Source organism: Bos javanicus, chromosome 18 (genome assembly GCF_032452875.1).
Source record: "Bos javanicus breed banteng chromosome 18, ARS-OSU_banteng_1.0, whole genome shotgun sequence".
NCBI classification, from domain to species: Eukaryota; Metazoa; Chordata; class Mammalia; order Artiodactyla; family Bovidae; genus Bos; species Bos javanicus.
The window spans coordinates 8860701-8875046 of NC_083885.1; the positions used below are offsets into that span (position 1 = coordinate 8860701).

General features: G+C 43.7%; 1 protein-coding gene across 1 annotated transcript in view; it reads left to right on the plus strand.

The window, feature by feature from the left end:
• Nucleotides 1–14346, plus strand: part of HSD17B2 (hydroxysteroid 17-beta dehydrogenase 2) — a 90857-nt gene that overhangs the window by 56923 nt on the left and 19588 nt on the right. Inside the window, exons 2-3 of the mRNA XM_061386850.1 lie at nucleotides 3489–3701; nucleotides 10262–10447. Of these exons, the coding sequence (XP_061242834.1) occupies nucleotides 3489–3701; nucleotides 10262–10447 (399 nt within the window). The remainder of the gene's footprint in view (nucleotides 1–3488; nucleotides 3702–10261; nucleotides 10448–14346) is intronic.

Below are 14346 nucleotides of genomic sequence, written 5' to 3' on the forward strand. Positions count from 1 at the left end.
CAGGCCTCCCTGTCCATCACCAACTTCCAGAGCTTGCTCACACTCACGTCCATTGAGTTGGTGATGCCTTCCAACTGTCTCGTCCTCTGTCATCCCCTTCTCCTCCTGCCTTCAGTCTTTCCCAGCATCAGGGTCTTTTCCAGTTCTTCACATCAGATGGCCAAAGTATTGGAGTTTCAGCATCAGTCCTTCCAATGAATATTCAGGACTGAATTCCTTTAGGATAGACTGCTTGGATCTCCTTGCAGTCCAAGGGACTCTCAAGAATCTTCTCCAACACCACAATTCAAAAGCATCAATTCTTCAGGGCTCAGCTTTCTTTATAGTCCAACTTTCACACCCATACAAGACTAGTGGAAAAACCATAGCTTTGACTAGATGGACCTTTGTTGGCAAAGTAATGTCTCTGCTTTTTAATGTGCTGTCTAACTTGGTCATAGCTTTTCTTCCAAGGAGCAAACATCTTTTAATTTCATGGCTGCAGTCATCATCTGCAGTGATTTTGGAGCCCCCCAAAATAAAGTCTCTCACTATTTCCATTGTTTCCCCATCTAGTTGCCATGAAGTGATGGGACCAGATGTCATGAACTTAGTTTTTTGAATGTTGAGTTTTAAGCCAACTTTTTCACTCCTTTTTCACTTTCATCAAGAGGTTCTTTAGTTCTTGTTCACTTTCTGCCATAAGGGTGGTATCATCTGCATATCTGAGGTTATTGATATTTATCTGGGCAATCTTGATTCCAGCTTGTGCTTCATCCAGCCCAGTGTTTCTCATGATGTATGTATGTATGTATTCTATGCATGTAAATTAAATAAGCAGGGTGACAATGTACAGCCTTGATGTACTCCTTTCCCTATTTGGAACCAATCCATTGTTCCATGTCCAGTTCTAACTGTTGCTTCTTGACCTGCATACAGATTTCTCAGGAGGCAGGTCAGGTGGTCTGGTATTCCCATCTTTTAAACAATTTTCCACAGTTTGTTGTGATCCACACAAAGACTTTGGTGTAGTCAATAAAGCAGAAGTAGATGGTTTTCTGGAACTCTCTTGCTTTTTCTATGATCCAACAGATGTTGGAAATTTGATCTTTGGTTCCTCTGCCTTTTCTAAATCCAGCTTGAACATCTGGAAGTTCACAGTTCATGTATTGCTGAAGCCTGGCTTGGAGAATTTTGAGCATTATTTTACTAGCATGTGAGATGAGTGCAATTGTGTGGTAGTTTGAGCATTCTTTGGCATTGCCTTTCTTTGGGATTGGAATGAAAACTGACCTTTTCCAGTCCTGTGGCCACTGCTGAGTTTTCCAAATTTGCTGGCATGTTGAGTGCAATGCTTTCACAGCATCATCTTTCAGGATTTGAAATAGCTCAACTGGAATTCCATCACCTCCACTAGCTTTGTTTGTAGTGATGCTTCACTACAAAGTAAGGCCCACTTAACTTCACATTCCAGGATGTCTGGCTCTAGGTGAGTGATCACACCATTGTGATTACCTGGGTAGTGAAGATCTTTTTTGTGTAGTTCTGTATATTCTTGCCACCTCTTCTTAATATCTTCTGCTTATGTTAGGTCCATACCATTTCTGTCCTTTATTGTGCCCATCTTTGCATGAAGTGTCCCCTTGGCATCTCTAATTTTTCTGAAAAAATCTCTAGTCTTTCCCATTCTATTATTTTTCTCTATTTCTTTGCATTGATCACTGAGGAAAGCTTTCTTATCTCTCCTTGCTATTCTTTGGAACTCTGCATTCAAATGGGTATATCTTTCCTTTTCTTCTTTGCTTTTAGCTTCTCTTCTTTTCTCAGCTGTCTGTAAGGCCTCCACAGACAACCATTTTGTCTTTTTGCATTTCTTTTTCTTGGGGATAGTCTTGATCACTGCCTCCTGTACAATGTCATGACCCTCTGTCCATAGTTCTTCAGGCATTCTGTCTATCAGATCTAATCCCTTGAATCTATTTCTCACTTCCACTGTGTAATTGTAAGGGATGTGATTTAGATCATACCTGAATGGTCTAGTGGTTTTCCCTACTTTCTTCAATTTAAGTCTGAAGTTTGCAATAAGGAATTCATGATCTGATCCAGTCAGCTCCCGGTCTTATTTTTGCTGACTGTATAGAGCATCTCCATCTTTGGCTGCAAAGAATATCAATTTGATTTCAGTATTGACCATCTGGTGATGTCCATCTGTAGAGTCTTCTCTTGTGTTGTTGGAAGAGGGTGTTTGATATTACCAGTGGATTCTCTTGACAAAATTGTGTTAGCCTTTGACCTGCTTCGTTTTGTACTCCAAGGCCAAATTTGCCCATTACTCCAGGTGTTTCTTGACTTCCTACTTTTGCATTCCAGTACCCTATAATGAAAAGGACATCTTTTTTTGATGACTATAACTCAGATGACCATTATATCTATTACTGTGGGCAAGAATCCCTTAGAAGAAATGGAGTAGCCATTGTAGTCAACAGAAGAGTCCGAAATGCAGTACTTGGATGCAATCTCAAAAATGACAGAATGATCTCTGTTGGTTTCCAAGGCAAACCATTCAATATCATGGTAATCTAAGTCTATGCCCCAACCAGTAATGCTGAAGAAGCTGAAGTTCAACAGTTCTATCAAGACCTACAATACCTTCTAGAACTAATACCCAAAAAGTTACCTTAAAGGATCCAACTAAAGCAAGCAAGCAATTTGGATTGGAAAAAGTAACTGTGTATTTGTGTTCTCTGAAGCACACGGGCCAAATTCCTTCTAGCATTTACAGGAATGGACCGTTTCTGATTAGTGAAAAAAAAAATTCTGAGATTAGACATATGTTTTGCATATGATCTTATCCTCTGGTTTCACAAAGCAATGCCCTTAGGGATTTCTATCTGGTTTCTGTTGCAGGCGTCTTCCCAGGGTTCAGTGGTTTGGGAGAAGGCCATGGCTAGGGGCAAGCTTTCAAGGAGGTGAGAAGGGCAGGTGGCTAGGAGTCTTCATCTTTCATAATTCATAAGGAATTGGACCCTGTAGGTAGCCCCTTCTATTGTCCTCGGTCCACTTTGAAGCAGGACCTGACATTTTGTTATAGCTTTAAAAAGAAAAACCAACTCCAACTTGTTAGTTTGTAATGAAAATTTTACTGAAGACTGTATGGAGGTTATTACAGCAAACACTACACGTAGAGATGAGTGAAAAAGCTTCTGTCAGATGTCTTTTTCTCTGCTACATTCTTTGACCACCTGGACCCCTTCCCTTCATCAGCATTTCTCTTTCCATTTATGTCCCCACCTCAAATTCTTCCTCATCTCCTTTTTTTTAATAAAGAGAAATTTGTCTGTTGTGGCTTCTCTGCCCATTTTCCACTTAGCAAAGGAGAAAACTTCCTCAAGACCCACTCTCTACACAGAACATGGACCATCATAAACAGCATGCAGTGAGTTTTTCTTCAATAATTTCTCCTGCCATTTTAGTCTGAGCCCATTTTGTATTGCTTTGGCCCCTTGCAGGTTGTGATTCTGGGTTTGGCCATGGTTTGGCCAAGTATCTGGACGAGCTGGGCTTCACTGTATTTGCCGGAGTTCTGGATGAACAGGGGTCTGGAGCAGAGGAATTACGAAGAACCTGCTCCAAGAATCTCTCTGTGCTCCAGCTGAACATCACCAACACGCAGGAGATAAAAGCGGCCTACAGCAAAGTGAAGGAGAAGCTGCAGAACAAAGGTACTGCCTTCAGCTACCTGTGCCCTCGACTGCCCTCCATCCTCCTTGCAAATGACCAGCACTGGTTCTAGCCTCTAATTACCACTTCCCTCTAGTCTCAGATGGCATCTGGAGACACCTGCACTGAGCCCCTGCCCCTTGCTGGGACCTCTTGCAGATATGAAGACATTGGGAAGGAGTCAGGCATGGTCCTTCCTCAGAACTTACAGAATTCTCCATCTCATTCCCTCCAACCTCTCCTCAGTCACTCTCCTGTTACTTGCTGCCCCTCCACATGTCTTTCCTCTTACTGATACTAACATGTATTAGACTTGAAGTAGCTTCATAATGGAGAAGGCAATGGCAACCCACTCCAGTGTTCTTGCCTGGAGAATCCCAGGGACTGGGGAGCCTGGTGGGCTGCCATCTCTGGGGTTGCACAGAGTCGGACACGACTGAAGCGACTTAGCAGTAGCAGCAGCAGCTTCATAATGGCTGTCTTTCTTAGCCCCTGCCTTTCTCTTCCTCTCCCTTCACAGCCAGGCTCTTTGGAACCCTGCTGCCCAGTTTTCACTTCTTGACACATCTCCCTAAATGGTCTAGCCACGGGGATCAGTCTGTATTATCTTGAACACCAAGCTCTTAACTTCTCTGCAGTGTTTGGATGTGTTGATTACCCTCCCCTCCTTGGGCTTTGGGGGTCTCCAGCCACATCTTGCCCTCTAAGTTCTCTGATCATTCTTTCTGCTTCTCTTATATGAACCTCCTTCCTCTGCCCACCATGCCAGTCCCCTAAGTGTGAGTGTTACTGAGGGCTCTGTCCCCAGACCCCACTCCAAGTTTCCTGGGCTATCCTGTTTCCCTTCCTACACCAGGAATTTTCACCTGGGAAGTGTCTTAAAATACCTATGTGTGAACCCAGGATGGGCTATGTAATTTAGGGGATGCAGTGCAAAATTGCAACTTTATGTGGGGCCCCTTGTTTACAAAATGTTTACAATGTTAAGGTAATGCCAGTGGAAAATTAAACCAAGCTTGAGATCTTTCTGAAGCACAGGTCACACGTCTGTGATTCCCACACAGCCTGGGGACTTTTCCCTAGCAGATTAAATCGGTATCTACAGACAGTAACTCAGCAGATCTTCACAGCGAGGCTGGTACTGGTGCTCTCCTTTTGCTGGGAAGGTCCACTATAAAGAAGATCCCATTTGGGGGTCCCAGTATTAGCATATTTCAAAGCTCCTCCAGCAATGCTAATATTCTGCCAGAGCTGAGAAACACTGCCATTTAATCCAGTAATTTCTGAATCTGCGTTAACAACATAGCCCTCTTTTCAACATCAGGACCTATAGGCATATACAACTGGTTACCAGATATCCCGCCTCAATTTGTCAAAAAAGGACCTCATTATTTTTTCCTCTGCTTCTAGTCTGCAAATCAGTTTCCCCTCCTGCATCCGACGACGGAGGCGCTGGCTCAGACACTGGCTGCGCTTAGTTGCTCAGTCATGTCTGACTCTGTGACCCCATGGACTGTAGCCGGCCAGTCTCCTCTGTCTAGGGGGATTCTCCAGGCAAGAATACTGGAGTGGGTTGCCATGCCCTCCTCCAGGGGATCTTCCCAATCCAGGGATCAAACCCAGGTATTCTGCAGGTGAATTCTTTACTGTCTGAGCCACGAGGGAAGCCCAGGCACTGCCACCTAATCAGTCATTCAAGCCAAACAAGCTGGGTTCACTTAGGCCTGCAGCTTACCCTTGATTTCTGCATCCTGTTGGTCCTGAGTCCTGTCAATTCTATGTCCTAGATCTTTATCATCCCGCCCCTTCCTATTATCCCTGGGGAGCTATGGTTTAACTGGGACCCTCATCTCCCACCTGAGCTCTGTTTGTAATCGGATTTCCTTCCCCATTGCTTTCCAGATGGAGAGTGGTCTTTACAATGTGCACATCTTAGAGTATCATCCATCTCCTTTGATAAACTGAGCCTCCATGTCTTGGGCTCCTCCTATGAGCCAGGCATATGCTTTGTCTCACTGAACAGTTCTGTGGTCCTCCATTCACCATCAAACACCTTCACAGGGATTCTAAGACCTTTCAGGAGAATAGCCCTTGCCAAAACCTTCATCTGCAATATCTGCTGTTCCACTCAGTAAATGATGAATGGTTTCCAGAATAGAATGTTCTAGTTCATGACTTTGTACCTTCAGCTTCCTCTTACCCAAACTTCCCTCTTGCCTCCACTTCATTTCTCTAGACTTTTGCCTTTGTCCAACCACACACTCTACAGGAGATCTAGCTCAAATGTAACAGTAATCCAGGCTACATCATTCACTTCCTCTTCTGGAAATTCACTCTTTACCCCTTGCATACACCCTCATTACTGCATTATTATACAAATATGTCCATCTCCCACTCCTCACCACAGGGTTTCTTAAGAACCAAAACTATGTTTCCATCAGGATTCTTTCAGATACAAGTGACATAACCAATTCAAAACTGCTAAAGCATAGTTCAGTTCAGATGTTAAGAAAGATTCATAGTTCAGTTCAGTCACTCAGTCCTTTCTGACTCCCTGTGACCCCATGAACCGCAGCATGCCAGGCCTCCCTGTCCATCACCAACTCTCAGAGTTTGCCAAACTCATGTCCATTGAGTCAGTGATGCCATCCAAACATCTCATCCTCTGTCGTCCCCTTTTCCTCCTGCCTTCAATCTTTCCCAACATCAGGATCTTTTCAAATGAGTCAGCTCTTTGCGTAAAGGGAATGCATTGTGCTTACATAACTAAAAAGACCCGTTGGTTTCAGGCATGTCTGGATCCAGGCACTCAAGCAATGTCATCAGGATCCAGCCTCTCTTAATTAGCTTCGCTTTCTCCCGTTATGGCTTCACTTGGGGGTTTTCCATGAAGGCCTCAAGGACTTCCTCCTTATGTCCTCTTCACAGCTGATCTACCCAGAAAAAAGAAACGAATATAGTTGTTTTCTAGAAAGGTAATTTTCCTGGCCTTGTCTTTTGCTGTCCCTTTTATTGACTTGATGGTGTCTTGTTAGGAGACATTCAATATACACCATCTAGAGAGGCCCAGCGGGACAGTATTGGCCACAATGAATGATAAAGTAGTACTTCTTGAAATGCTAATAACAGTGCCAGTGTCCTGGGATGAAAGGATCCAATCACTACGCTTTCCAAGGTGTGAGCATTTGGAAAACACTTTACATGCTGTTTGGGGGCCTGCATTCTGGAGAACAGTCCTTACTGAGGCAGAGTTACCAATATACCAATTCAACACCAATACAGAATTTCCTGTTCTCGCGGTCTCTCTCGACTTCAGCCTCTCAAGTCAAACAGAAAGTGGAGCGGTAGAACAGGTTCATTTAAAATCACAAAGAAGGATGTTTGCTAAAGAACCCTCCGGGCCACGTGGATAAACCAGAAAACCTCAGCTCCTGTAAGAGGGCCAGCAACTGTGCGGTGTCCCTACATAGCAGATTTTAAAATTAGCATGAACATATTGTTCATTATTGCCTGTGTGTTCATTATTGCCTGGTGTCTGTGTACTCAATCGTGTCTGACCCTTTGTAACCCCTATGGACTATCGCCTGGCAGATTCCTTTGTGTGTGGGATTCTCCAGGTGGGAATACTGCAGTGGGTTGCTGCACCCTGCTCCAGGTGAATCTTTCTGACCCAGGGATTGAACCTGTGTCTCCTGTGTCTCTTGCATTGCAGGTGGATTCTTTTAACGTGAGCCATAGGGAATCCCTTTGTTCGTTATTAATATTAATTAAAAAAAAACTATTATGAAGCCCTACGGGTATAATAGGTTTATTGGCCAGATTAGAATTCTATGGCAGGAGTTGGCAAGATGTGGCCCTGCCTTTTTTTTCTTAACTATTTTATTTTGAAAAATAGTAGATTCACTCTTTGCCAAGCCTCCCCCAGTGTTAATATCTTGCATAACTGTAGTACAATATCAAAACCAGGAAATTGGCCCTGGTGTAATCCCCAGAGTTCATTCAGATTTCATCAGCTATACATGCAGGTGCATGTGTGTGTGTGTGTGTGTGTGCGCTTGCTTGCAATTTCATAATGTGTAGTTTTGTGCAATATCATCCCACTCAAAATACAGAACTGTTTCATCACCACCGGACCCATCACGTTACCTCTGAAGAGCCATATTCTCATCCTTAACCTGCTCTCTATCTCTTTCAGTTCAGTTCAGTTCAGTCGCTCAGTCGTGTCCGACTCTTTGCAACCCCATGAATTGCAGCACGCCAGGCCTCCCTGTCCATCACCAACTCCCAGAGTTCACCCAGACTCACGTCTATCTCTTTAACTTTGTCATTTAAAGAGTATTTTATAAAGATATATAGATTATTATATAAATCTGCCACCTGTTTTTGCATATCCTGTGAGCTCAGGATGGTGTTTATATTTTTAAATGGTTAAAAGAAATCAGAATAAGATTTTTTTGGACACACGAAAGTTATATGGGATACAAATGTCAATGTCCCTATTGTTTTATTGGAACGTAGCCACTCCTGTTCATTTACAGATTGTCTGTGGCTGCTCACACTGTAATGGCAGAGTTCAGTGAGTAGGACTTGAATGTTAAAGCTTTTACTATCCAGCCTTTTACAGGATACGTTTGGCGGTCCATGTCATAGGGCATTCTCAAGCTGCCACCTGTATGTTTGACTGGTCAAAGGTATGCATCAGGCTGAGGCAATTAAAACCATCACTTGGAGGGATTAGCTGAAGGCATCCTCTCCTATCACCAGCCTCCTAATAGCTGTAGAGCCCTTACTGCATGCCAGGCATCCTCTCACTTACCGCTCCCAGTTATTACTGCCTGTAAATGTCAGACCACCAACTCAGCTGTGCAAGAAATGTAACTTGATTTTCCATAAGTCAACTCAATTTCTATCTTGAGCCATGTGGCAAAAACCATGTCAGTCGTTTGGAGCTTTCTCTCATTTCCCCAGGGTGGCATCCTAAATTCCTAGGGACGGGCCATTACATCTTTGATGGCCAGTGCTTCGTGCTGGACTCTGCTGAGACTCTGTCCAGTCCTCATGCAGGTTGGCTGCTACTTGCCTCTTTGAAGTTAGGGTTGGTGTCTACTGCCGTTTCTGTGCCTCTCCGAGCATGGAGGCTCATTCTGCTCCTCTATATCCCAGTGGTTCTCACACGTGGGCGTGCATCTCACACTTGGGCACGCCATGTCACAATGCTGAGCTTCAACAGTAATTTCTGATCGTCAGTGTCTGAGCCAGCAGGTCTGAGATGGGGCTCCAGTATTTGCATGTCTAACAAGTTCCCAATTACTGCTGCTGGTCTGGACCACACCTTGAGAACCATTGGTCTGAACCCTGCAGTGGCTCAGGGAACTCAGAGAATCTGCTTCAGGTCTATCTAGCTGAACATGCCCCAGATCCTGTCGCCTCTGTTCCTCCCAGGTGACTCACTTGTGCTCCACACCCTCCTCCCCACAAAGCACATGGAGCTTCTGTATTACCACTCTTCTGCCATTTAGGGCAATGACTCCGAAGCTTGGTTGTACACTGGAATCATCTATGTAGGGAATTTAAAAAATGGCTAATGCCGAGATCCTCTTTCTTTACTACCCCACAGTTGCTGATCTAATTGGCTGCGGTATGGCCTGGGTGTCAGGGTTTTAAAAAGCTCCCCAGATGATTTTAATGTGCAGTCAAGGCTGAAAAATCACCAGTTGTGGACAGTGGTTCTCCAAGTGAGGTCCAGGCCTGTAGTGTCAGCATCACCTGGGAACCTGCTAGAGATGCACATTGTCAGGCCTCACACCCCAGACATCCCCAATCAGTTTCTCTGGAGCTGGATCCTAGGCACCTGTGAGTGAACAAGCTCTCCTTGTGATTCCGGTCAGTCAGGGGATCAGGCTGGCTGGGGAAGGGAGCAGAGCTCAAGGACTCTGCAGTCTTCTTAGCTCTTGGCATTTCTGCTCTGGTTTTCCTGTTTCCTTGTACTAGGGGAACTTTTCCAGTCAAAGGGAAGACAGAATCTTATTTTGTTGCACTGCATGTAAGACACGTTGTCTTAAATCTGCATGTCCTAGAGACATCATTCTGTCTCCACATACTCCTTTGAGGGAGAAACACGAGGCAGATTTGGAATAAACTTTGAGGCAAAAGAATATACCTCCATAAAACCATTTCTTAATCTTTCAAAAGTATTCAAGGAGAGTAAGGTTTTTTCCTTTTCAAGACTTTTTTTTTTTTTTAATGTGGGCCATATTTAAACTCTTAATTGAATTTGATACAGTATTGCTTCTGTTTTATGTTTTGGCTTGGGCCATGAGGCATGTGGGATCTTAGTTCCCTAAGAAAGGATTGAACCCACACCCACCTTGCATTGGAAGGTGAGGTCTCAACCACTGGGCCTCCAGGGAAGTCCCAAGACAAAGGTGTGAGAGTTGAAGTGATCTCTTGCCCAGATCTCAAGTCTCAAATGGGTCCTTTTGACTTAGGAGCTTGAAGGATTAAGAATCATCCCACTCTCTTGGTATTGCCCGATCTCAGAGTTGTTCCTTTCTGTCCTCAGGACTGTGGGCTGTGATCAACAACGCCGGAGTCCTTGGCTTACCAACCGATGGGGAACTCATTCCCATGACCGAATACAAACGATGCATGGCCGTGAACTTCTTCGGGGCTGTGGAAGTCACGAAGGTGTTTCTGCCTCTTCTTAGAAAATCCAAGGGGAGGCTGGTGAATATCAGCAGCATGGCAGGTGAGCTTGCCTTTCCCCCACAAGGTCGTGGGTGCCAGTCCTGCAAGATGCAGCTCGTAGCATTCTTTGTGGGCTGAACAAGAAAACAAGACTCTCATGGAGGGCTGGGTGAAGATTAGTCAAATCCTGTGTTTGCCTTTGATCTTAGTACAAAAGCTTTCTTGTACTGACTCTTACCTATCTCCTAACTCATCTGTTCATTATTGGGAATTTAGGGTTCTCACATATCCTCACAGCATGACTGCTAATGCACAAGCTTCCTAGATTTGGCCAGGAATCCCTGCATACAGTTCACATCAGCGTGACAGAGGACCTGTGTTTTCCAGCCTCCCAGCGTCTGCACCCTCTGTCCTTCCTTGGACAATGAGTAGGCACATGTCTTCACTCTTCTGGCACTGTCAGTGATCCGTATCTCTGTTGGCTAACAACTAGCATTTTCCATAACATTATTCTCACTGTTTTGCAATCTCAAGATAGTTGGGACAGGGTGTGACATTTGATGGCTCATCTCTCTCCATTTCAAAGGGCAGATAGCTAACAAGTCAAGGGTTTAACATCTCCCTTCCATAAAAAATTGCTCATGCAGGTGATCTCAAATTCTTTCTCCTAGAATAGATATTTCCAAACTGGGGTTCTTGATACCAAAACCAGACAAAGACAACACAAAAAAAGAAAACTACAGGCCAATATCACTTATGAACATAGATGCAAAAATCTTAAACAAAATTTTAGCAAACAGATTTCAGCAACACATCAAAAAGCTCATTCCCCATGATCAAGTTGGGTTTATCCCAGGGATGCAAAGATTCCTCAATATATGCAAATCAATCAATGTGATACACCATATTAACAAATTGAAAGATAAAAACCATGTGATAATCTCAATAGATGCAGAAAAAGACTTTGACAAAATTTAGCACCGATTTGTGATTAAAATTCTTCAAAACATGGGCATAGTAGGAACCTACCTCAGCATAGTAAAGGCCATATATGATAAACCTACAAACTGGGGTTCCTCAGAACCTTAGTAGGCTTTGAGTGGTGTCCAGGGGGTTGTTGGGGGAAGTCACTGTGTGGGTAAGTGGGAAGCCTAGAGGATGGGCTCTAAACTCCAGGATCCTGTCTTTGCGTAGAGGAATGCCAATCTTCACTGTTGGCTCAGTTGGCTCTGAGTAAGATTTTTTTTTTAAATAAAAGTCCATCTATTTGTTCATCTGATTTGGGTTTCTTTACGTTTCAAGGGGGAAGGTTTTTTGTTTTTTTGTATTTTTTAGATAATTAATATTGTCCCTGATATTTTCTTCCCTGGCTCTAACTTAGCAACTTCCTTGAATTTTACAGCTATTTGAGTGTGTTGCTAACATTGCTACTTTCCCTGGTGGCTCAGACAGTAAAGAATCTGCCTGCAATGCGGGAGACCCAGGCACAATCCCTGGGTCAGGAAGATCCCCAGGAGAAGGGAATGGCAACCCGCTCCAGTATTCTTGCCTGGAGAATTCCATGGACAGAGGAGCCTGGCAGGCTACAGTCCATGGGGTCGCAGAGTTGGACACGACTGAGTAACTAACACTTTCAACATTAACACTGCTGGTTGCAAGGAAGGAAGGAAAGAAGGAAGGGAAAGAGGGAGGGAGGAGGGGAAAGGATGGAGAGAGAGAGGTCTAAGTTGGTTAAGAGCAATGAGTGTTGTATTTTAACTTTTATGAGAACCCCAAAATATTTCCAATTTTTTTGCTAAAGCAAACCAATCCTGAGAAAACACATTGGCAGTACTTCACCCTTATCTTTCTTCTGAATTTAGCCTTTACATTTTTGACCTCTGCAAAAACTTCAATTTTCTCAGTCTGGTACTTCTAGAAGTCTCACATGCTCCTTTGCCTCATTCATTCAACAAATATTTACTGAAATGACCTGTCATTGCCTTTTGCCTGACACAGTGACAAGGAAGTTTTTCTCTTCCTCTGTTCTCAACTTTGAGCTGCTCATTCGTTCATAAGATTTTATTTTACATTTCACTAATATGCACACTATCTGTTATGGGCCCAGTGTCTGGCAGGAAGTAAAAGCTCAATTAATAAATGGAAAAATGCAAGGGTGCAAAGGAATGGAAACATGGATGAATGAATAGACAAGTGATGAATTTATACTACGAGGATGTCCATTCATACATCTTCAACTTGGCCTCTAAAACTTTTCTAAGCCTTAAAAAAAAAAAAAAAAGGCCATGCCACACGGCATGTAGGGTCTTAGTTCCCTGGCCAGAGATCAAACCTGCACACCCTGCATTGGAGGCACAGAGTCGTAACCTCTAGACCACCAGGGAAGTCCTTAAGCCAAGACTTTGAACTGACTTGTCACATGTTTGGGTTTCCCTGGTGGCTCAGGCAGTAAAGAATATGTCTGCAATGCAGGAGACCCTGGTTTGACTCTTGGATTGGAAAGATCCCCTGGAGAAGGGAATAGCAACCCACTCCAGTATTCTTGCCTGGAGAATTCCATGGGACAGAGGAGACTGGTGGGATACAGTCCTTGGGGTCGCAAAGAGTCGGACATGACTGAGCAACTAACAATTTCACTTATCACATGTTTCCATTAGAGGAAAATTTTTGAGTATTAAATCACACATCTCACTCCTATTCTCACCACTAGACATGCAAAACCTTTACACCTAGCCTTAATTATTTCCATTCCATTATTTTACCATCATCATCAAGTCAACATGTTTGAAGCTAAACTTGCTACTAGCAACTCAAAAGTTTGCTCTCTTAACTTCTTTCTGTTCATCTCCTGGTCTTAGGTTTCAGAGCTTTGAGCTTTCTTTGGTTTGTTTATCCCTGTGCCTTTCTCTCCTTTGCTCTTAGCCAGTCACTCACCGGAGCCTCTCACTCCATCCACCAGGATGCGTGGAGTCTTCCTTCATCACACCCAGCTCCAAATTCTTATGTTTCAGGGAAAATCCAGCAGTGGGTTCATTTACAGGACTCAGAAGTCACCCAGGGTATTTTATAAAGTTGTTAGAACAATAGCACGAAATCAGGGCAGACAGGAAGCATATGTCTTTGACAGCGCAGGCGTTTGTAAGAAGACAGGAGCCAAAGATCTTAAACCATACATACAGTTTACCTTATCGATGAGGAGCAGAGGAATTCAGCAGAATTCCTTGCACTTTGCTGATGAGTGTTTTGCAGAACAATGGAAGAGATTTTAAGCAAGGAGAAAAGAGGCTAGACTGTAACACAAGAATCAGAAAAGTCACAGGATGTGTAAAAGACACTATATAGCCTACTACTAATCCACAGAAATTAACATCCAAGATGATGACAGCTTGACGATGAGTCTCTTGGCAAAGCTAATGCAATAGTAATTTTGGAAAATGTACTTATATGGAAGTACATGCTGGTCTTTTTCTCATTTTGAAGATGGAGGTATGAAGAGAGAGAGAGAGAGCCAGTCACTAATAAGTGTTCTCCAAAGTTCTCCCGGGAGCTCCTGGCTGCCCTGACCCTTTAGGTTGTCTTGAGCTTGGCACCTTGGCCACCCTCTGCATGACAAGAATATCATGTAGATTTATCATGGAAGTTTGCATCAGCCAGGAGGAGCTAAGCTGGAACTGATAACTCTGTTCCATTTATTCAAAGCTGCATAGCAAGTAACCCCAAAGACAGTGTCTCACGATACTGTGAATAGACAACTGGTCTGGTAGAGAATAATGATCTCTCAAATATATCCATGCCATGATTCCCTGAACCTGAATTATGTGACCTTACCTGGCAAAAGGGACTTTGTAGGTATGATTGAGTTAAGGATCTGAAAGGCAGAGATCATCCTGAGTTATCTAGGTGGGTCTGATGTGGTTACAAGAATCCTTATAAGAGGGAGGCAAGAGGGTCAGAATCAAA